This window comes from Haliaeetus albicilla, chromosome 12 (genome assembly GCF_947461875.1).
Source record: "Haliaeetus albicilla chromosome 12, bHalAlb1.1, whole genome shotgun sequence".
NCBI lineage: Eukaryota > Metazoa > Chordata > Aves > Accipitriformes > Accipitridae > Haliaeetus > Haliaeetus albicilla.
In genome coordinates, this window is record NC_091494.1 from 13,494,565 (window position 1) to 13,517,965 (window position 23,401).

General features: G+C 40.5%; 1 protein-coding gene across 2 annotated transcripts in view; it reads left to right on the top strand.

Moving 5' to 3' along the window:
* The window catches only part of RFX7 (regulatory factor X7), a 53,093-nt gene that overhangs the window by 20,206 nt on the left and 9,486 nt on the right, over positions 1-23,401 (top strand). Inside the window, exons 2-7 of one of the 2 annotated variants that reach the window (XM_069798164.1) lie at positions 3,352-3,385; positions 11,576-11,658; positions 12,489-12,611; positions 18,725-18,851; positions 21,529-21,603; positions 22,288-22,495. In XM_069798164.1, the coding sequence (XP_069654265.1) occupies positions 3,352-3,385; positions 11,576-11,658; positions 12,489-12,611; positions 18,725-18,851; positions 21,529-21,603; positions 22,288-22,495 (650 nt within the window). Of the gene's footprint in view, positions 1-3,351; positions 3,386-11,575; positions 11,659-12,488; positions 12,612-18,724; positions 18,852-18,997; positions 20,826-21,528; positions 21,604-22,287; positions 22,496-23,401 lie in introns of those variants that run through there. The other variant, XM_069798166.1, reaches the window with a different exon arrangement.

Below are 23,401 nucleotides of genomic sequence, written 5' to 3' on the forward strand. Positions count from 1 at the left end.
AACCAGCCACCTTTATCACTCATAAGAGACAGATACCCCCAGAATCAAAAAAGGCACCTTCTTGTCCTGGATGAAACTGCTTGAAGTGGCCTGAATTAAGTTCTAGATCAAGTAAGTGAACTAGTTCAACTTCAGGGAGACTGTTGCATGAAGAGCTGCGAAAGAGAGAGTAGTGTCAGCTGTGCTTCTAGGTGGGGGTGAGTCACAGCAAGCCCCCAGGAGGAGCAATGCTGGCTGTTGGCTTACGGTAGGGTTTCTAAGTTTAGTTTTCCAATGGGCTCAGGTCCCTAATAGATTCAGACGGTTATTTTCATTAGTGAGAACATCGATCACCCCTGCCGCTCTCCTGCAGCTGTTCTTAGATGTGTAGCAAAGCGTGTGGGTAGCAGCCTTCAAATGTTAGAAACAGCTCTGTGTAGGGCCTGATTCAGCCTTGCTCCTGGGATTGCTGGTTGCAGTTACTGTAATTGCAGTAGTAATTAGGTAAGGGATGCATTTGAAAGAGACAGAAAGCAGACTTATTTATTTGTAAATGAAATTTCAGCTTTCAGAACACATCTGTCCTGTCAGTGAAGGAAGAAGTGGGGTGAACTAAACAAAAGTGGCAAATAACATTGTAACTGGGATAGCTGTTCCTTTGCAACCTTTGTCACTTGTCCTGCTATCTCCTGATTTGATGGAGATGCATCCTGTGGTGTCACCAGGTGGAGCTTTTCTGTGCAGTGCTCAGGACCATGAGAAGGTCACTGTCCCAGCACCTTCCCAGTCAAAGGGCTGGGTCCTCAGGGTTGCTGTTGCTTGACTTTGACATGGATCAACTCCACTGGTGGGTAAATAAGAAGCATTTATGTCATTAGGCGCAGGCTTTATAGAATCAGGCCATGTTAACCTGGTTAACTTGTGCTCTGGTTGGGATGAAAGAAGCCTCAGTTTACCACTAACAAATTTTGATGATGTCCTCCCAGTGTAGTAGGGAGCATGGAGCAGGAGATGAAAAAAATTGCTGTTAAAATAGACATCACGCTTAATCCCTGCTGAAGCCATAGGACCTTTGCCTTTTAAAATGTCACAACATCTGCTTGCAGATTGGAGGACATGAACTTGACTATCCTTTTTGTGCCACCAGTTGACGAAAAGGAAACAGAGAAACTGTATTTGCTGGCCTTGTTATTGCTCTTCTGCTGCAGCTTTTCGACACTGTTGATTGGTGCTGTAGGAGTAGAGGTCACAACTGGAAGAACCTGAACTAAATTTTAGTTTACATTTACTGACTCAGACTGATATTTGGAGATAAAAGGACAGCTCTAGGGATCTCCTGCCCAGCTGCCTCCTGGCAACTTGCCTCTTTCTCTTTGCAAGAAGAAGATATTAATGCAAATGGGCGTGCTTATGCGCAGCTTGGCAGAACCTGGAAACCATGCTGGCTGAAGCATATTCTCCTGAAAAGCCTAGTGCACAATGTCGTCTGGAAGTCTGTAGAGTAGAGGCTGTATTTGGACTAAGTTTGATCTGCCTGTACCCTACAACCCCTTATCCTCCATGCTGCTTTTCTTAACATGATTAAGCTAGGACGTGAAGCCATAGAGAAGGTTTAGGTACAAAAATGGACATACATGCCTGAGCTCTGTTGCCTGCTGCCATGAGCGCTGCTCTGTAGGAGAGGCTGTGGGTCTGTAGCAGCACAGGGATTGTGAGTCCGAGCCAAGGGCAGGAGGCAGTGGGGTGAGGTGGAGTCTGGGGTGAAAGAAGTGCTGCTGGAGCAGCCGTCTGTCTCAGCATGACTTTGGTCAGCATGCCTTGGTCAGCTTTGGGTCAGGCGCAGTGATAACTCTTAGCAGCAGCAGTTTTCCATGCTTGGTGTCCTTTGACTTTTCTAGTAAGGCGGTTTTTGAAGAGTGAGATGACGTTTGGGTTAACTTCTTCAGTTGCTACGGTAGATGTGAGTGTCTTCCCTAAGGCAAGGAAAAGCTCTGATTTTTACCATCCTTAGCATTCCCTGTGCTCACAAATCCCCAACAGCTCTGCTTTACTCCCTTCTTGGTGTTCCTGGGTGGCGACCCATCTGATTGTCTTCTCCTACACAGTCAGCTGAAGTAGATGTCTGCTGATGTATCTGCTTCAGTGGACTTGTCGTATATTCTTACCTGTTGAAATTTTTTATTACATTATGTCACTATAGCATATGCAGTTCCTGTATGGGAAGGGGCGTCAGTGTTAGCAGGACCTGCAGAACAGATTTTTAGACCTTCTGGTTTCAAGGTGAGGTGTTGTAACAAGCAGGACAACCAAGCTCCTGCCTCTTTCAGCATCTGATACAACAGTTGATGCTGGTTCAGTAGCTTTGTTTCCTATCACCCCATACACTGGAGCTGTTTGTTTTGCTTGTTTCTTACTTATGATTTTAGTATATCCATCAGATGCCTTACTCGGCCTTTCTTTGTATGTGGTAGCACCTGTAGAGAAGTAAAATAACTGGAAATGAGATGTTTTGTTGCGCTAACAGGCGACTGAATTGTGTTTCATTCTAATAGGAAAAGATTCATTCCCTGAACTCCAAAAATGCTTGTTTAGTTCTTGTTCAGTAGGTGGCCAGCAGTAAAGACTCATTTTTTGCATGTTAAAGCTCCTGCTCCTCTTCGAGCAGTGATAAAATGCCTTCAGCTAATGCAGTCAGACCAAGCATGTGAAATACAGCACCCTTAAGAAACACAAAAACTGCTTATGGGTGTGTTTATATGCAGTATAATAAGTTCCATACTGTTTGCACTCCTTGGCACATGTACTGAGGTCATTGATGGCATACTTTAATTCAGTCCCCACCCAATGTCGTCTTAATAAGCCAACTGGGAGGTAGTGAGACTAACATGCAAAACTCCTAAGTTGCCAGTGGGATACCAGTTGTCTGCTTTGTAGCAGCTCTTTGGAAAGCTAGAAATAAATGCCTTGAATTGGTGGGATTTACCGAAGTGTGGGGAGAGGGGGGTGTTAATTGTGTTTACAGATGAACAAGTAAAAGGCATCTGAATTGTGGAAGAGCTTTTAGTGACATCCATCCTGGCTGCTTTGCAACTCGGGATAATAGCTCCCAGTTGCAATGATGCTTCATTAAAAAGAAATACAGTTCTTATTTATAAGAGCAAAACAGCAAGAAGTCTAACAAACAGTTAAGTTTGGGGTGACTTCCTACAAAAAAACAGCTGGATGAGTATTCTTCCATAGACTAGCAGGATATTTCACAGCAGGCGATTAAGCCTCTAGTACAGTGATAGAAATTCTAATATGTAATGTTTTTGTCATTGCTGTTTAGATTAATTCAAGATTTCTATTCTTTCTTTCTTCCCTTGCGTCTAGCAAAACTGTACAATCTAAAGTGGACTGCATTTTGGTAAGTACAACTCCAGAATGATTTTTAATATTTAATAAACTGCAAGACCAAATTAGATGGCTCTGGAGACTGACAGCTATTATGAAGCCTTTCCTTAGCAGTGCTTTAAGGTACTACCACTAAACATGATCAAAATCAGTTCCTGTTGCCAAAAAAAAATACATGATGTTTGTTTTCCATGGAATTATTGACCTCTCATTGCCAGCAGCAAGTGACTGTGATTGCCACTTGTAGAACTGTCAGTATAGATACAGCACAGAAAGGTGACTTACTGCTTTTGTAAGCATGATTTTATTAAATGCAAGATTATGTGTTGCACAGATCAGAGTATGCAAGAAGTTAATTGTGCCTTCAAGTTCCATTGCTCTTTAGGCCTTTAATGACAATGATTATTGCTTTTGTTGTTTTTTCCTTGAAAAAAAAATCAATCCATGGCCAGTACTACATTTTAAGGAAGGAACTAGATTGAACTGCATGTTTGCACAAAACCAGGACTAATATCCTGGTCTGTGAAAATCTTGCAGGTGTCATAATTATCAGATTTTTGGTTTGTTTTTTTTTAAAACTTGCTAACCTCAAAAGTTACACACCATCTCAGGTACCTTTCTAGAAATGTGCAACAGTACAGGTCCTCTTAGCACTGCTGTACTACTTAGGACAGAGAGATATATCATTTTTTGAAGAAGGAAAGCTCTTGAAATGCATAAACATCATCTTCCTTTGTGCATTAAAATAACAGGTTCTAGGCAGTGATCAGAGATTATTTCTGGGAAGCAAATATCTAGCACTAATTCAGAAAGAGGTTTTATTTGTTTGTTCTTAATAGTGAGCAGGTTGTGACTTTGTTTAAATCAGAGTCTGAGTTCATAAATCTTAAGACTGGAAGGGACTGCTTATTCTGACTTGCTACCTTCGGCATTTCATCCAGAAGGAACCAGCGGGTAAGATAAAAAGATGACATAGACAACCATCTGGATACTATCAAATAGAATCTGTTCAGCTGTATGGCTGAGCTAAGTAAGAATACTCCTTAAAGTCACATTATCAAAGGCTAATTCATATGGCACTGAATTCTCTTTCCTTAAAATGTTGTCTTAATTTATTGTGGTAAGAGGTTTAAAGTAAGCTGTATTGTTGTATTGCAAACAAACTTTGGACCCAATTTTGCCTGTGCTTAAAAATTCTTGGATGCATCCGACTAAAATAGCTATGCAAAAATGTCGTTTTTGTCTACTTCATCCCTCATTGACATTTGTGAACACAAAGCAGGTGTCTTAAGATATTAATTTCTTTTGCTTGTGAGTCTTCAGTGGTAAAAGGGCAAATTGCAAAATTGCACTTGTAAAACTCTTGTAACGCGTTTTTTCTATGGTGAAAAATGGGCAAGTGGGGTAGGTTTTCCTAAAGTAGCATCAGAGAGGGAGTAAGTAAGTAGGAGGTTAAATGGTCATCTGCTTCTTGAAAATCCATTTTAAGAAAATGGAATTACACTAGGACTATTCTTGCATTAAATTCTGCAGACTTGCGCACCTAGGGTACTGAGGTAGGGATTATCAGGTCGTATGAGCCCATTCATTTGAGTAGGTCTCATCCGTTGGATGAACGAGTTATTTTTCTTAATAGTGCTCTTGGACGCAGAGCAGTCTCCGTAGCTTGACTTGGAACAGAGCAGCAGTGTCCTGATGGTCTAATCTTCTGTTCCAGATGCTGCCTCCTCTGTCCTGCTGATGAGTTCAGAGGAGTCCTGTCAACAGTGGAAAAGCCACTCTAGGTTAGCAAAGGTAGATCTAATGCTGTTCAGGTAGTTTAAAAAAGACAAATCCAAGATCAGAATAGTTTCAGGAAATAAAGATTAAGCTGAATTCTGGCAAAATGGCATCTGCATTTTTACCTGCTTTGGAAAGCTATGAGCTGCAAGACAGATCTCGAAGTATGTTAAACTAAAAGGCCATGACTATATAGCTCTATGTAACTTGTTTGGAGCTTTCCTTGGAGCCCTGTCCAGTTTTTTCCTGCAGAAGGTAGATGAGCAGGTTGCCTCTTTGGTGGAATATGTATGGGTTTGTCAGAGCGGTCCTGTAATTGGGGTGCCAGCTGCCTGCAGAAAGTCCAACTCCAAGCTTATGGGCAGATCAGAACATTTCCTTTAAGTGCACGGTCTTTTCAGGGCCTTTGAATCAGTCTCATGAAGCATAAAGGGACAATGTCTGTCCCTTGTCTCCCTCCTTACTCTAAGGAGGAGATTTGGGACTAGCTTTCAGTTATATTGGGAGGTGTTGGTGATACCTTAAAGCATTTAAACTTGATCAGTTTGATGGCAGTCTTCAAAGAAAAAACACCAGTAGAGAAAAATCAGGCTACACTTGTTGCCATTTGTGTTTGGTAACACCAGTTACAGCCCCAGGGTGCAGAACTGCACACAAAGCTCTTTAGCACATACACTGCCTAGTTCAACACAGGATGGCAAGGAAGAGAGAAATGGGAAGAAGAAACAAAGGTGGTGGCAGTAGCCTTTGTTGGGCAGGTAGCTAGCAGCAGAGGACTACAGAAAACATCTAGTATAAGGGCACTGGGACTGCAGTTACTCATACAAGAGACCAAAGTTATCTGGCTTTTAGTTGTTATACTGCACATTTACATTATGACATACTGTCAGTTTCTGGAAGATCATAAGAAAATCATTGTATGCTGTGCAATCCAAAAAAGATAATTAGCAAGAATTGTGGTGTAAACAGCCATTAAAAATTCATTATAACATCTTTTTAACTGTAGTAAACATGTCTAGCAGTAGATTCTCTTATGACTTCACTTGTTATATTTGTTGCCACATACTAAGTGAACTCTTGAACCTGATTTTTAAAATGGTATGCTCCATGTAATTGCTCAGCAAGAAGGTTAAGGTTTCTTTCCTTAGTCCTCTGAAAAGGAGGTCAGTGCTGGTGAGAGTGTGCTGGATCGATGGCCATGAAAACCAAAGCTGCTGATGGCTGGAGCAGTTACAGTGTGGGCAGCAGCAGTGTGTAAGATCTGTTGAAGCAGTGTGCCTTGGTCCTGCTGCAGAGAAGGTGGTAGCTTGTCACTTGTCTTTTTTGCCCTACAGGAGACAGGCAGAAGCTCTGTGAAGCTTTGGCAGCTGTGCTTGGACACTGTCAGTACAAAGCTGCCATGTGTTTTTAGGGCTTGTTTGGAATATTTAGCACCTGAAATCTGCTTCTGTTCAGATAAACCATATCAAAAGTATTTATTAGCAGCTTTTTAGAATAGTAGGTTCTGTTTCAAGTATTGGCTATTTTCTGTCTTGATCATATTTCCAACAAGCTGTCTGACCTTGAGCAAATTATTTAACCTTTGCTTCTTGTTTCTCTGTTCACAAAGTGGGAGACGATTGCTTGACTACTTTGCTATTCTTAGTCTGGTTGTTAAATAGTAGATGTTTGTTCTGCTGAACTATGACAAGTTTTAGAACCAGTCTGCCAGTGGGTGCAAGTTATGTTGCCATTGGCATAGCCTTTTTTACTTCGATTAGAGTATAGTTATCTATAAATAGTCAAAAAGTGGAAAGAAATACTAAGATCAGTCCATGCTCTCTAAAATAGTAGTCTTGCAAGAAGCTTGCAGCACTGCCCCTGGCCTTCAGCTCCTCTTCACCAGAACTTGAGGACAGAAATAACCTGTAATTCAGCCTTCATTGTGGAAATACGAAATAGTTCAAATTTGAATGCCGTTTTTCACTGTGTTCATTACAGAAGTTGTAAGTCCTCTAATCATTCCGTAGTACATTATTCTTCTATCATATTTAAAGTTTGCTCTGACAAAATATTTTCTTCTTTAAAACATCCAGAAAAAGCACATTCCCTGGAGCTTTCCCATGGTAAACCCTTTTGACAACTTTAGGCTGAAACTTCACTAACATTTGTGACCCGACAGTAGATCAGCAGTCAGAGAAAACCAGATAGAGAGAACCAAAGTCAGGAAACCTTAAATGATATTCTGTGATTCTGGAGTCTCACGTTCAAATCTTTAGGTTTTCTGGTTCAAGCAAGAACATGAATAAACTCATGTTTCCTACAACACAGATTAAGTCCTTAACCACATTCTGTGTTGAGCTGATCTTTGTCTCTGTGCTGCGAAAAGTTTCAGCGTCTAGTTAGTGTGTCTCAGAATAGAACCAGATGTCAAACCCTGCTATTTTTATTAACAAAAAAACCAAAAAAACCAGCCCACACCATTTTGGCCATCATGGTTTATTTCACAGCTGTTTATTTGCTCAATCAAAATGCCTGTTAGAATGAAAAAGAAAGTTGCATCTGTTCCTAAGAGATCCTTGTTCTGTGTCTTTCTTAGGCAGCAAAAGGACAGATTCATTTGGAGCAGATCTATGTGGTCACTGATAACGTAAATATAAAAGGATCTCTGGTTTAATTTGTTTGCTACGTATTTTGTACATTTCTGTAGAGAACTATATATTTGGTAACTGTCAAAGCAAAAGTATCAAAGATCTTTGCTCCTTTATATGTTACTGAAAGTCTTTGCTTAGCTGTGACTTGTGGTTTCTAATTCTTTGTCCTCAGTTTTTCTGTCTCAGAATATAAGATCACTCAGATATTTTGAGTACTTTATATATTTTTGGCTAAATTGAAGCCAAGTTGTGAAAAGAAGTATGAACGCTGCTTGCTCCCCATCTTCACTGAATCTTCCTTTATTTAATGTGGTTCCAATTACAGGAAATAAATACAACGTGTGAAGAGCAAGAGTAACAAAGGTGGTGCTTTGTGATGGCTCTACACCTCAGTCCTGCAAGCAGTTTAGCATGCTTACGCATTTTTCTAATGCAGCTTCAAGAAATACAGTTTATAAATAGCCTTTGGAGAATTAGACAGTCTTCATCTGGTTTGATAGAACCAGTCAGTCAAGGTCAGGAAACTTCAAGCAAAATTGTTACTTAGATCCTTTTAAGTAGCAGAAAAGGATTCCCCAGACATTTTACATTCTGTATGGGTTTTAAAACTACTGTAGCATAAGCTTTAACAGGCTGCGCAAAGGGGAAATTGTCCAAGATGATGCCAGCATCGCAGTCTTCCTTTTGATGCTCTGATTCTTTTCCACTCTATTGACCTATTTGGGGCATGGTGGTGGAGAAAACTTAGAGTATATTTTGTGGTTTGTTTCTTCTTATTAATTTTCATATGCATCCAACTTAGCACAAAGAAAAAACTCAGGATGAAGGAATCTCTTGGTCAGTAGTCAGTAGGCCTGCTGAAATGTTCCTACACTTTCCCAAATTATTTTCCGATTGCATTAAGAAATTTGAAAGTTTTGATACTTTGAACAGTTGCAGTAACAAAGTTATTACTGAATTCATCAGACCTTTAGCACTGAGAACTGGTGGATGTCAGCTGAGGTTGAAGAGGTCGTTGTACTTATCGAGGTTGTAAACCAGGTTTTGAGAGTTTTAGAAATGTTTAACAAATTTTTAAATTAAGCAAAACATGTTTCCTGAATCTGCTTGCACTGACTGTCACACTCCATCTCTTCACTGCCACTTCTTCAGTTTTAAGATGGTTTTTCTCTAAATAGATTCAGTTTCATCTAATAAGCTTAGGTTTATCTAATTATCACCCAGGTAGGATTACCTCTGTGAACTGCCTGTGACTCCTGGCTGTGTGTTAACTCTCCTGTTTAGAGGAGGTCCTGCCTCACCAGGGCTTCCCTGCAGCCATCACTGGAAGCTGGAGGGGTTGTGCAGAAAAGTGCAGCCTGTGGCCAGGCATGGAGAGGAGTGGGTTTTGAGTGAAAACACTGAGATAATATCACTGTCCAGCTGCTTCTGCTGAGGATGTGAGAAAGCCATAATCCTCAGCTGCCTCAGCTCTAGGGATGCAGTTTTGCTGATGAGAGAGTCACTGGCTTGCTTGCATCCTTTGGAAAAGGCTCTGCTAACATAATCCCAGGCAAATTTCTTTCTCTACACATACATTGTTGGGTTTTTTTGTTGGTTTTTGTTTTTGTTTTTTTTTTAATTAGGGTGTTTGATGGATGGGGCCTGTGTAGCAGAGCCTCCATGGCTCAGATAGGGCCCTTCTGTGCAGCCCCTTCCTTCTCCTAGGACACAGCAGAAGTTGCTTCAACTGCAGTGGCCACTGAGACTACTTCAGTATTTTTTGATGAAAGGTTTAATATTTCTTCTAAAACCTTGCCCTTTATGTTGCACTATGGCACATTAGATTTGGAAGTGAGAGGTTGTCTTCCACCTCAGTGTCAGAGTCATCAAGGGTTTTCTGTTTTGCTTGGAATGCTTTTGCTGCATGGATTAGCACTTACCATGCAAGGTAATCTCACCTGAACTGCGTCCTTTGGTGTCCTGCTTTGGCATTTGCTGTTTAAAACAAAAAGCAGCTAAGTTCCTCAAAGAAGAGGAGGTCTAATAAAGAAGTGCAAATTTTTTTTCAGTTGTTAAATTTCTATCTTTTCATAAATAAATTATTAATTTTCTGTAAATTATTTCTTTGCAGAACGCTGATCTTTTCAGTAATGGGTTTGTTAAAGGAAAACCCACCAGTCTAAATGCTGTGATTTATGCAGGAAAGGAGTAACAGAGAATTTGACAAAATGCACTCTCTGGGTATTTGGTGGTCTGAGCACCACTGCTGCATAAGCTGCTGTAGAGCCGTGCAGAAATCAGTGTCAGCAAATTTTAGGAGTTTATCAGAGGGGAAAAAAAAAAACCCAAATGTTGTGGTTTGCTGCAGCTTATAAAAGCAGCCAATCCAGTGTCTGCTACCTGGCTGCTGCTGGAAGTGTTTCTCTTGGCTCTGAGAACATCTGTCGCATCGCTGGTGGCCCAGTTCTGTGGAGCAGTTTTGTGGTGGGTTTAGACGGCAGGGATTAGCAAGTCCCCGTGCTCTGCCAGCACCCTTCCCTGGACGGCACGTCCTGCCGGTCCTTGCCCAGAGTCTGGGGTCAGGGAGGGGACCTGTGCGTTGGGTGCAAAGCTGGCGGAGGGGAAGTGGGAGCTCGCCCCTCTCTAGTACTGCTGTTAATTTTGGGCCAGCTGAAGCAAAGTGTATCTGGACAGGACTGGGGCAGGTAGGGAGTCCCGGTTTGAAGTGAAGTTTAGGTTTTTTAGTTTCCCCACTCTCTATTCTGCTCATTGCTGAAGTCAACAGCCAGGTATCACTAGCTGTTGATCCCGCTCTCTTCTTTTCCCTTGCTTTTGGAAAAGCTTACATTGGCAGTAAGACATGAGTAAAGGAAAACAGAATTAACTGTAACCCAAAAGCTGTATTCTGACTTAAAAAGGGGATCATGTGAGTCTTTGACTCTGTACTGATGGTGTACCACCTCATGCATTGCTTCTGCAGTGTCTTCCTGAAGGAGAACCCATTTGGTCCTTGATGCATGGCTTTACTCACACTGCTGCTGAGCAGACCTGAGCACATTACCACAACTGATTTTCCTAGTATTTCGAAGTCCACCTAGCTGGTTTCAGATGACCAAAAGCTAGTTTGTATGTAGCAATTGCTGTTCGCATGCACCAGATAAAACTCCCCCTTGTGTCTGATCCCCATCTGGAATCCTCTGGAGGGAGAGTCTGGCATCACTGAGATTCATGCTAACTGAATGGCTTGTCTTCAGTACCTGTTCAATAACTCTGACTTCCAAAGGAAAAAAAAAATACATATGTATATAGATAGATTTTCATAGTCTTCATTGAACTCTGTGATGCGTAACTATTACTATATAGTGGATCACAGGATCAGGTCTGACATCCCACGTTGTTACAGCATAGCTGCTTTTTGATGCTGCGTTCTCAGAGGTGCTTCATGTGTGCTCTGAGAAGACAGGTTTTCATGTTACATGTTTGGTTACAGAAGTGATCTGTTATTGACATTTTTACAGATTTTGTTTTTGTTGCATGTGAATTTTGTAATGGTGACAAGTGCTTTCTGGTGTGTGACGGTGTGCAAAAAAAAAATAGAAAATCATTCTAGTCCCAGAGTGTTCACAGTCACATTCTTTCACATAAGTAAATATTTTCTTGTTTAAAATTATATTATTTAGGAATGCACTGTCAGATGACAGTTTTTAGCTGTCAAGCTCAACTCTATTGTTTGCTTTTTCTCCCCCTGCCTCCCCTCACCCCCTTTTTTTTTTTTGTTTTGTTTTAACCAAAACACCTTTGTTATCTAGCAAGAAGTTGAGAAGTTTACAGACCTAGAGAAACTCTACCTCTACCTTCAGCTGCCTTCGGGTCCCAACAATGGAGACAAAAGGTATGTGTGTGAGTGTGTGAATGTGAGCAGCTAATACTGAAAACATACTTTACTTCCTGTGGCACTTATCTGCTGAGGAATCATTCACATGACATGTTTGGTAGCAGAAGCAGCCTTTATTAAACATTAAGGACTCTTCTCTTCCTCAAGATTGGGGTTTTTTTAACTTTGGAATCTTTAGTGCATGAATAGCTTGTAAATATAAACCTCCTAAAATGCAAGAGTCAACAGAGGAAGTGTTTTGCAGCCTAAGTGTAATCGTTCCTTTGCTTTTTATGTAGGAAGTGATAATATAGCACCACAAATGTGATGGTGGGGGAAAGAAGGAACTAATGGTATTTCTGGTGACATTTGTTTGACTAAAGGAGGGTCTAGAAAACCAACCTGCAGATCACAACATCACAAAATTAGTATATGTTCCCGGTAGGATGGTTATAGGCAGGCAGGTGCCTGCAGGAAGCACTCTGAGCATCTGCTGGGAAAGTTGGGAGTTTCCAAAGGGCAGCTGGTAAACTGAGTGGGCAAAAGCTTAGAGGTAGTCAGCAAGGAGCAATAGATTTAAGAGGGGAAGTAGATGAACTCTCACACATCACTGTCTAGTCGCGGCTGTGTATCAGTCAAGAACTGGAGTGTGGAGTCTCTTCGTTAAATTGTGGATGAAAGAGGGTGGTAACTGCTGCCCACGCCTCAAGGAATGCCTAACTGTGAGGTACTGGCCCTCGTTGTCTCTGGTGTCTCTCCACCTGTGTAGGCAGAAAATGATTAAGTCTTGTAACTGAGGAGGAGCTATGGAGCGAAGTCTTCATTGGCACTGCTTCTTCTTTCACTAGCGATCAGATCGCCATGTCGTCCAGCCGTGCCCAGCAGATGCACGCCTTCTCGTGGATACGGAACACCTTGGAAGAGCACCCTGAGACTTCCCTTCCCAAGCAGGAGGTTTACGATGAATACAAGTGAGTGCTCCCAGACTGGATCCATACATATGACTGTAGCAAGCATAGGTAGTTCTGTGACACTGGCTGTACAGGTACTCCACTGATACACATGTACAAGTGGATACAGGAGAACAAGGCCTTATATACTAATGTACCTGAGAATGTACTAGCTACAGTGAGGCAAACTGTATTCATTATTTCTGCCACTGAAGATAAGACTGTGATGTTTAAATTGTGCATTATATATGCTGAAGGAAAGGTACAAGTATTTCTTAACAAGTAAATAACTGTATGAATATTGTTTTTGTTTTGTGGATAGAGCGGCACAGGTAAAAAGCACCAGTTACTATCTTACAGTACGTTTTGGTCTACTTGTATATACGTACGTATATGACTGCCTTAACAAGGATGAGGGGTTGAATTGTTCCTCCTGGAAATGCAGCTATGTTGCACATATGATCTAGCCCGCCACACCTTTCTTTCCAGGATAATGCATAAATATTGGACCTTCCTGCAGCAAACCTGATTTCTACAGAGGCACGATATATCTGAATATGTATGAAACCAGTAACCAAGGCCACTGTGAGTCTGTGTTGTCAAGTCTCAAAGCTACCATGTAAAGAGAAAGTGATTAGTAGCAAGGGAGAGGGAGCTGTCTGATGGAAGTTGGATCTGTATTCATTTACAGAACATTCCCTACAGGGAGGAAAAAAAATAATCATCTTCAGCCCATTTGCTTGAAGATGAATAACAGATTTATGATCTAGTATGAATATTTCCATAATCTGAACGATTACAGTAATTTGCAGCGAGCTGAATCCCTTCTCCTAAGTGCCTACAAGATTCAGCCCTTAGTAATTGTTATGGCAGGGTTGCCTTCTGCAAATACCTCCTTTTAATTAACTCTCTCTGGTCAAGTTTTTTACTCTGACTGAGCTGAAATATGATGGCATTCGCTTGCCTGGGGTTGATAAACATGCACACACCTATTTCTGAAGTCTTGCCATCGACTGGAGTGGTGACGCAGCCTGGAAATACAGCCAATGGCACAGACGTGCTGGGGTGGCCAATCCCCAAGCAGCAGCCGCTTGCGCAGACACAGCAACAGCGGCAGCTGCTGTGCGGGAGAGAGATGGAAGCGTTATTCTTAAATATATTTCTTATTAAATAATTTATGGCCTGCTTCAGCAACAAATCTGCTTGGCTTCCATGCTGTGCCAAGCTGCAGATGCCCGGAAAAATCATCATCTACAGATTGTGGAGTGTGAAATTTGGATGGCTTTTGTATGTAGCTGCATCAAGTATTTGTGTATTGTATTTTTTTTCCCTAACAAAATAAGGGTGGTAAGCAAATATTCAGGAAAATATCAAATGTTTGGAATCTGTTCTCCTTTGAAAGCATCTGTTTTTAAAACATTCAGTTTCTTTGAATATTTTCATGAATTATTCTTGCACACCAAAGGAAAAGAAGTCTTGGAGTGGGAGGTGGGGAAACAGGCATATAAATAGATAAGAGAGTTAGTTTCGATAAGTTATTTTTTTTTACCTAAGGGTGTTAAGACCTCTCAAAACTCACTTCTGTCATATTAACAAGTTACCATTTCTCTCCTCTATGTGCAAAGATAGATGTTGCATGTGCTCGCAGTGAGCAAGCTTATGCACTCTGCACATATAAATCAGAGTCACAAGGCTTCAGAAGAGTGCCGCATCATACCAGCATCTCAATTCCTACTGTAAATTTTGGTCAAAATAAATCTTGCAAAACTACTGGGCTTCTGTGTCACCTTTCATGTATTTTTTTCTATGAAGAGGGAAAGACAGAAGCTTGCACTCCACCAAGTCCACCATTGGCAAGTGTTGATAGTGTTTCCAGCTCCTCCATGTTTCAGTAGCCTCTTCTCGTTGAGCTTATTCAACACAGTGACTCTTCTGTTTTCTTACTCTTCTATTTAATTGTGAATTCATGTCTCTAACTGGATAAAAGTAAATAGATTCATCTCCCTTTTGAAAGGGATAAAATAAATGAAAAATGCATCATAATATAAGGCAGTAGCACTTGGGAAGGTTGAGAGCTTGCAGCTGAATTTCAGAAAGGAGGTAGGTGAGAGCTAGTTCACCTCTCTTGTTGGTGCTGTGATGCTGCCTGCACTGACAGAATAAGTTGGGCTGTAGGAAGCTGTGTTTCTGTCGGGCACGCATGGTTCATCTGCCAGCTTCCTCTGGGAGTTATGGGGGAATACAGTCTGGAAAATATTATGGGAACTCATGGGGAGCTGCCTGACAAGTTACCTAGCCTGCAGAGAATGGATGCTGCTTCCCATCAAATCCTTTCAATGTTTTCTTGTAAGTCAGTTTTACTTGGGTATCTTCTCCCTATCAGTAAACACCCTTCTGGAGGCAGCCAGGTGTAGATTTAGCTGAGTTTAGAGAATTAGGATTTTGAGTCTAAGTGCAGTCCTGCAGTATTTAGGCAGGCAAAAATCCCTGTTTGCCCACAAAATGATTTGTTGAGCCTTCAGTAAACACTTGGGTCCTCTTATCTTGCTTCTACTGCAGTGACGCAAGGAAAGTCGTTGATTCATATTTAAGTTTGGTGCCCTGAAGATTCACTTGTTATGCTTAATACGGATTAGGAGGTCTTTCAGTCATCCTGTATCTCTTTCCTTTAGTCTGTAAGTCATTAATCCTTGCTTTACTGGCTGTTGGGCCACTTGATGCCACCTGATGTATCTATTATGTGTGCTAAGTGTTGAGAGTGTTAACCAACAAGTTAAAAGAAGAATATTCAGAAGGTAGCACAGAAGAGGGCAGTAGGTATAGTAATACCATGTCTGTTAAATAAAAGACACAAGATACATGCTAGTCTTGTTTGATAGCACTTAACCAGTGTTTTTATATAAAACTTCCTGATAGGAACGGGATAGGACCTATTGTGTTGTAAAGTTCAGTCCTCTGCTGTAAACAACTACCTATATATTCCTTTTAAAAGCTGATTAAACTCAATCTAAAGCAGTTGTTTCCCACCTCTGCTGCTGCTTTTGCGAGTCTGACTTGCAATTTCATTTCTCTAATGGTTTTCAGACACCTGGTTTCCATCCTACCTGATTTTTTTTGACTCATTTCTATGCCAGTGTTGTTCATCAGCTTAATGAGAGTCTAGCTCTTCCTCAGGTTCTTCACTCTAACCCATTTTCAGAGACCAGTTGTTTTGCTTGATTGGATAAGCCAAGATCTTTGTTTAGTTTCATGCAATAGGTTCTTCATCGTTTCCTATTCATAATGTTTTTTTCTGCCCAGGAAGCTATGTAAGCTAAGCTGCATAGCTTGACTTCTTCATTGGCTTTTTGGTTAATCTTTTTTTGTGGTTTAATTCAGGTGCACTCCCAGTGTATTTTATGTCCTGAGTACATTTAATTTTAAGATCTTACCAAAAAAAAAAAAAAGTCCTTTTCTCCTTATCACCTAGGGGAGCTCTGTACAAAGGAACATAAGCAGCCACGTGTCCATTGTCATTCTTGTCTCTGCATAGACCTACCCTCCCCCCATCTGTTTCCCACCCATCCTTCAAATAAGCAAAACAGCTCCTGGGCTCAGCAATGTGCCAAGAGTGCAAGTAGCAGAGAGAAGAGCTTCAGGGAAGAGACTCCTGGTGTGTGTTGTCAAGTCAATGAGAGACCACAGATGGACATGGAGGGTTCTCGGCCGAGCCAGGAGGAGGAGGGGCCATATGGGATGATCTGTCTGAAAACTGAAATTACATGATAATAATAATAGCTCAAAAATCACAAGCTTGCAGGAGCTGCCAGTAAGGATACGAGGGGACCACGTAAGTGTATGCTTTGCTGCTAGCAAGAAACTGTTTTGAAACAGATGTGCTAGACTTGAGGAACAGATTTATTTATTTATTTATTTTCTCCTAGGGAGGGAATAATTTTAACTTAAAAGTTGATTGATTGGTAGGTCCCTAGTCCTGTTGTTTTGCTGCGTTATTTTTTTTTATTTTGTTTTGCTGACATTGTTGAGTTTCAAAGATACTGCTGACTGTGGCAGAGAAATTCAGAGAGCCTTCCTGTGCATGCTAGTTGAGACTTAAAAGTCCTGTAATCAGCATCAGTAAGTGACAAAGACCCACCTTTTAGGAATTCTCAGAATAAAGTTAAAATCCATTGGAGCCTGGCAAGATGCAAGGGGGGGAAAAAAAGCGCGCGGAGATCTATCTATTACACATAAAGCAATGTCTGATTCCTAAGAGGGTGCAGCGAGGCAGAAGTATTCCTTTGTATTAACTTCAAAGGGACGTATCCAGAGTCCAGATTCTGTGACTGACATGCATAGAAATGAAATACGTTGGTATATAAATTGGATAAAAACCTTCTTGATGTCCCATACAGAAACTAGACTAATGGCTACTGTATACCAGGTTGTAGGCAACATCTCCTGGTTTGGACGGAGTGGCCTGGTAGCTGGGGAAAGCAGACGTACGCAAGCTCTGTAGGGAAATGTCAGAACCAAATAGCATAAATCCTGCTGTTTATCACCATCAAAATCATTACATTTGTGGTGGTGCTTTCCAAGTGGAGGATACCTACGTAAAAGCAGCAGATACTTACTCTGTAATAACGAATATTTTTACAGAGAAAGTAAATGCAGTGGAAGTATCTGAAAAAGTACATAATGCTTTCTATAGAGCTACAGTTTTCAGAGCAGACATTTTGACTGGCTGACTTGGATGCAAATGCCATTGCTAATTGTTACTGTTTTTACTAGGTGATGCTGGGAACGAAACACCTGTTTCAGGAGTCCTGCTTTTTCTTTCTTTCTTTCTTCCTTTATGAGCAGAGATTTGTTTGCATGTACGTACCCAATTAGAGTAGCAGGCAATGTGGTGTATGAAGTTACTGTTTTTGTGCTCTCCTGCTGATGCCCACACGTGATCGTGTACAGTCATCTCTTCTTCATGGGAAAGGAGGTCATTGCTATCTGGTGCTGACCTTGTGACTGTAGGAAATCTGAATGAGAATGCTTTAATGGTGTGTTTTGGGCCTTAGCACGTTAACATCTGTGAAATACCACAAGGCTCTTGAGCAAAAAACAATATGGCATTCATGTTTTTGTGCAGCCTTAAGCACTTGCTATGTAGGTAAACCTTCCAGAGCATTTTCTGGTTTTCTCCTCTGCTTTCACACGTTTGCGATTGTCCAGAACATTCACATTTTGCAGCAAAATCAATGATTCTTGTTCTCTGCCTCAAGATATTTTTTAAATATCTCAAATGTTGACACATCTGAATAGATGTTGAAACAAAATCCCTTCTGCTGTTTTTGAGAACTGAAGACAGATAACAGTCCCCATTTTACTAGAATAAGTAAACTTAGCAAAATAATTACCTTTTGTTGCTTTATTCCCCTATATCATCAGGTTGTATACTCAGTCACACGAAGATCTACATTTGCGGAGGCAGTTGAAATCTCTGTTAATTTAGGACTGTTAATGAATATAAGGATGTCTATAATTAAGCAGCTCTCACAGTTCAGTAGTGGTATGGTGGTAAGAGGACTAGGTCCTCAGTACGTGTTTATGTTACACCTATAAAGGTGAAGCTGGCTTCTTGGGAAGGTATGTTTTATTAAATTCAGTTCTGTTAAGCTCTATTAAATTGAGGTTGTGTAGGCAGAATCTTTCTCTGGACACTGACAAATCTCTTACCTACTGCTTTTCAAATATTCCTGCAGGACTTCAGGCCTTACCACACACAAGCTGTACTTCTGGCTAGAACAATGTCTCTGCTTTTATTATGTCCTAAAATAAGTGAATTGAAACATATGCTTCAAACTAAGTTGTGGAGTAAATCTTAACTGTGCTCTCAATAATGCCACTACTTGTTATGTCTCCACATGACTTGTCTTTGAACTCAGTAGAGAACAAGGCAAAAACTGTGGTATTAATAGCTCTGTTTATACATTTTTAATGCATACAATTCGTTGTGGATAACTTCATTAATGTTAAATGTGGTTCTAAATATGGATGGGTATAAGTGTTTTCTTTTGAAAACCTTTGATGTAGTCTAGCATGCAGGCTGGCCTCTTGTATTAACTTTGATTCCATTCACGCTTTCTTTCTCTTTGTTGCAGGAGCTATTGTGACAATCTTGGCTACCACCCGTTAAGTGCTGCTGACTTTGGAAAGATCATGAAAAATGTCTTTCCAAATATGAAGGCCCGTCGTCTAGGCACAAGAGGCAAATCAAAATATCCTTTGCTAGAACGCTTCTCAGGAACTTCTTCTGCACTTGTCTGGAGAACATCTGTCATTATGGCTTAACTACTAGCTAAATGCAGAAGTAATGTTAAATAAAAAAATGCAGACACTTTCCCAACTTTCTTTAAAAATTATTAATTGTGGTAATGTTAGGTTGCAAAATATAACTTTGGAAACAAGTACTTAAATTTAGGTTCTGATGCTTAGTTGTCACAGCAGCAAGGAATCAAAGAAGCTTTATCATTTAGTGCAAAGGGAGATATTGGAATAAAGGAATTCGCCTTATGTGCAGAAACTGGTATTTTATTGGTAGTACAGCTCAGAATTATCAGAATACTTCTTGCTTTTATATTATACTTGTGCACACCAGTAATTTAAAAGTTAGTTGTGAAGCCAAATTTCCTTTTTAAGCTGTGCTACAGATATTTCCTAAAACGGCCTTTCCTCAACCATTAGTATTGCTTGAAAGAGGAGGGAACTGGGAAGTTGTCACAAAAGCTGGCTTCAGACTTGGAAGGCACGATCCGAGCCTTGTCCTGCTGTCAGAGCGGGGAGACGGCTTCCTTCACTGCACAGTGCAGACCTCCTGAGATAGGAAAGACAATTCAGAGCAAGAGCTTCTAGGGTGGGGAGCACTGTCTCTCTCTCTTGACTGCAGTCTTGTTCCCTGGGCCCAGAGTTGGAATCCATCTCCTTCCCTGTGTTAGAGAAATAGTCCATCCCACAGGGTGCGCAAAACCTACCCCATTTAATTGTAACTTAATACAAACCTTAAAGTACTTTAAAACCTGATGTTGTCATAGTGTAACTAGACATAATTGTTACAGGCAGAACTATACACAGATCTTGGGACAGATTAGTTTATCAGTTAGCAGGCAGCCACTGTGAAGAATTCGGGGGAAATGCTGTGCAAAAGTCTGCTCATACCACTGGTGTTCTGCTGCTTCAGTGTAGGGGCAAGAAGCTCTGCTAGGAAAGAAATGCAATAATTAAGTCTAAAGGCTACAAGGATGTGAATTTTTCTCAGGCTTTTCTGAGTCTGAGCTGCAGTTTGTCGAGTCTTCAGCACGCTTTGTGGTGTTCCGTTAAAAACCAAAAACTGTTAATGATTTTCAAAGTAAGTTTTTTCGTCAGCAAGAATTTTGTCCTTTCCAAGTTGAGAATTACACCTCCCCTTGAGAATCGTTAGAAACCATTATGAAGTAATGTAATACTTGCTGCCTGCTGCAACCCCCAGGGTCGACTCTTCCTCTGTTCTGACATGCTGGGTAGGCTAAGCCACTGCAGTAAGCAAGGGAGAGAGAGCATTAGAAGGCCAAAAGGCATCAAGGTGCTTGTAGGCTCTAATTAAAAACCACTCAAAAGAACTAGCAGTAATGATACGGACGCACTGTAATACTGGCCTTTGCCAAGATCTCACTTGAAACATGCACTTACAGAGAGAATTAAATGCTAGTGAGCAGCCCAGAATTCTTTTTCTTCCATAGAGGAAAAAAACCTTCCATGTAGTAGTAAATGAAGTTATGTGTTAGTTAAATTGTTTCATAAAATACAGTGTTGGATTATCTAGCAGTGGAGTCCAAAACTTAGTAGGGATGTTCCGCCTAGAGCTAGAGAAGTTTTAAGGAAGAAACCATATACTGTAATTGTAGCTTGACCCAGGGGTTCTCTTTCAGTTCTGTTTCTTAAGTTCCGAATTCAGAATGATTAAAATGTGATGTTATTTCACACTTACTTTAGTACCTAGCCTCCTTACATTTATTTTACTCTAATTATCCTCCATCCAGGTTAATGCAAACAAATGCAAACTCCATGGTCTAGAAAAGCGAAATACAGACGTATTTACAGAGTGTGAAAAATTAGTGATCCTGAAAAAGATTTGTGTGTCACAGAGAAGAGACACTGTATGTGAACTCCCAGAGTAATGCTGTGGAGCGGAGAAAAGGCTGATTTGATTTTTAGACCTATAAACAAGTAAGAGTAATGGAGAGAGTATATTTTTGTGTACTGATTTGATGAGATCAGTGTAAGAACAAATCTGGGTATTTGTGTCCATATTTTTAAAGAATTACCACAGGTGGGGAGAGAGGCACAAAAATTGTGTGAAATCTTAGGAAGAAATGTCCTCATCAGTCACATTATTTTGTCATGGGGAACTTCTTCAGTTTGTGGAAGTCCCTTAGGAGAAGGAAATGTCAGGAAATTTAGCAAAAAGAGGCAAAAAAGAACTCAAAGTAAAACCTAGATTTGGGAACATGTTTTTTAACAGTGATTAACTTTTGGAAATGCGTTCTCCATCTTGTTTTAGGCCTGGTTTAGGAAGGTTGTTCAGTCCAAATTTCTGTTAATGATTTAAATATTGAATAGCTAATTGAAACTACTTGGTGTGGTTTAGTGGTTCTTCTAAGTCATCAAACAAAATTCATAATGCCCAGCATTACTTGCTCCTCTGCAGAGATGGAGAAGCCCAACGACCTGCCCAAGAAAGCAGCCATTTATAGGCTCTTGATTCTGGCTAGCAATGAGACTATGTTAATGACAGTAATTCTGAGATCTGTTGTTGAGTTCACTTATAAAGCTTATGAGGGGTATTAAAGGAATTACTGCCCTTTCCTCATATCCCGCAACTAATAAGCAGAGATGATTTAGACCTTAATTCTTGTTCACATATTGCTACAGTGGACTGAGGAAGAAGGCTTTTGTGCATATGCCAACACTGCCCAACCTTGACTTTCATAAAACTGGAGATGGGGTATGATGTATATATACTTGCCTATTTATATGTATTTCTGCAAATTAACATTTATTATGTTGTTTTTCTGTCTGAAGTTTTGAAAACAAAGTGAAGACCTGTGTAGTTTTTAAGATTTTTCTTTACAATACTTCCATTCTGAATCATTGTTTGATGTTTTTCTGTAAAGTTCAGAATGTACTGCGGTGCTATTAAAAGAACTAATTTAGGAGGTGAAGAGGACTTTCATATTGTTGCTACTCACAAGCTATATCTTTTTAACTCTGATTCTGTTTTGGTTTTACTGTTTTGTTTTTTTTTTGTTAAGTCAATGCTAGGAAAGAGGAACCCCAGTGAAAGAAGCATTTCCTGGGTAACAGTGGCTGCTTAGTTGAAAAGACTCTGGATGCAGGGAGCATCAATTGTTGATGGTCCAGATATTAGGATTCTCTCTGCGATTTTCTTCCAGAAATGTCAGCTCCATATAATGCCTTTGGAAACAAACAGTAGATTAATGTTAAGACATTTAATTTTGGATGATATTGATGATGTGATCTCATTCTCCCAATTTCATGAAAAACTGTGAACATACATACTCAACTTTTTCTTTGTTTCTGATCATCATTTGCTCTCTATTTTTGTTTTCATGTCTTAATGACCCTTAAAAATTAAAGTAACCTGTCCTCCTTTGTTTCTTTGTTTTAGTTGGATGGAGCGGAGCCGTCTGGGCAGCTGCAAAGTCCTGATGAGGAAGTTGTCTCTGCGGCCTGCCGGCTTGTTTGTGAATGGGCCCAGAAAGTGCTGAGCCAGCCTTTTGATACAGTCTTGGAATTGGCTCGTTTCCTTGTAAAAAGTCACTATATTGGTACCAAGTCAATGGCAGCTTTAACAGTAATGGCAGGGGCACCAGCAGGTAATGAGATAACTTAATTCTGAATTGATGAAATAGGGGATCTTTCTTTTAAAGAGTAGTAACATCTTGGCTTGAGGAAGCAGTTCTTTTCAGGGCAAACTCTAAACACTGAGCATTGAGCATGCATTTATGTGATTCTAGCCCACATTGCTGCAAATTGCTTTTCTTGCTGGTAGTCTAGGTAAAGAGATCTGAAAACAAGCAGTGGTCTCAGGTTTAGTTTGTGATTCTCCCATTACTCCAGTGAGGACCCTGGTCTTTTAAAACACTACAGGGCATGTGAATAATTGTGCTGAATTTACGTACTTCGCTAGATCAGGAGTTTGATGCCGGTACAGTGCTGGTCTGTAGACAAACTGTGGGTGTAGCTGTGTTTCTGTCTGATAACGTGCCCTAATTTGGAAACAATTGTCTGTCTTAATTTTCTTTCAAGAACAGATTTTCTTATAGGCATTTCTGATATGTCAGGTGCAGATTTTCCTAAGATGTTTGATCATTGTCAGGTAGTACAAGCATGTCAGCTGCCGCTCTTATTGATCACAACACAAATAAGGGCTTGAGGGGTATTGAGAGGAACAGGACAGCCTAGCCTTCTCCAGGGGCAGTTGTGTGACTGAGATTCCAGCACTCGATTTCAAATCTTTGTTAAGGATTGAGGTGAAGAGAATAGTTACCTTGTATTTTGCTACATCAGATGAATTCCTGTTCTATTCAGTCTCTGGGAAAGCCTACATTCGATTTGGTGGTTTGTACATCTACTTTTGTGTTCTATGTTTCCTTCTTCATGCTCAAAATCAGTCACTTAATGATTTAAAGTGTTTTTTTTGTGGCTGTGGATGAAGTTAATTACAAAAATGAAGGATGAGGAGGAAAGTGGAGGTGCACAACATGTCCCCAGACTTCCCT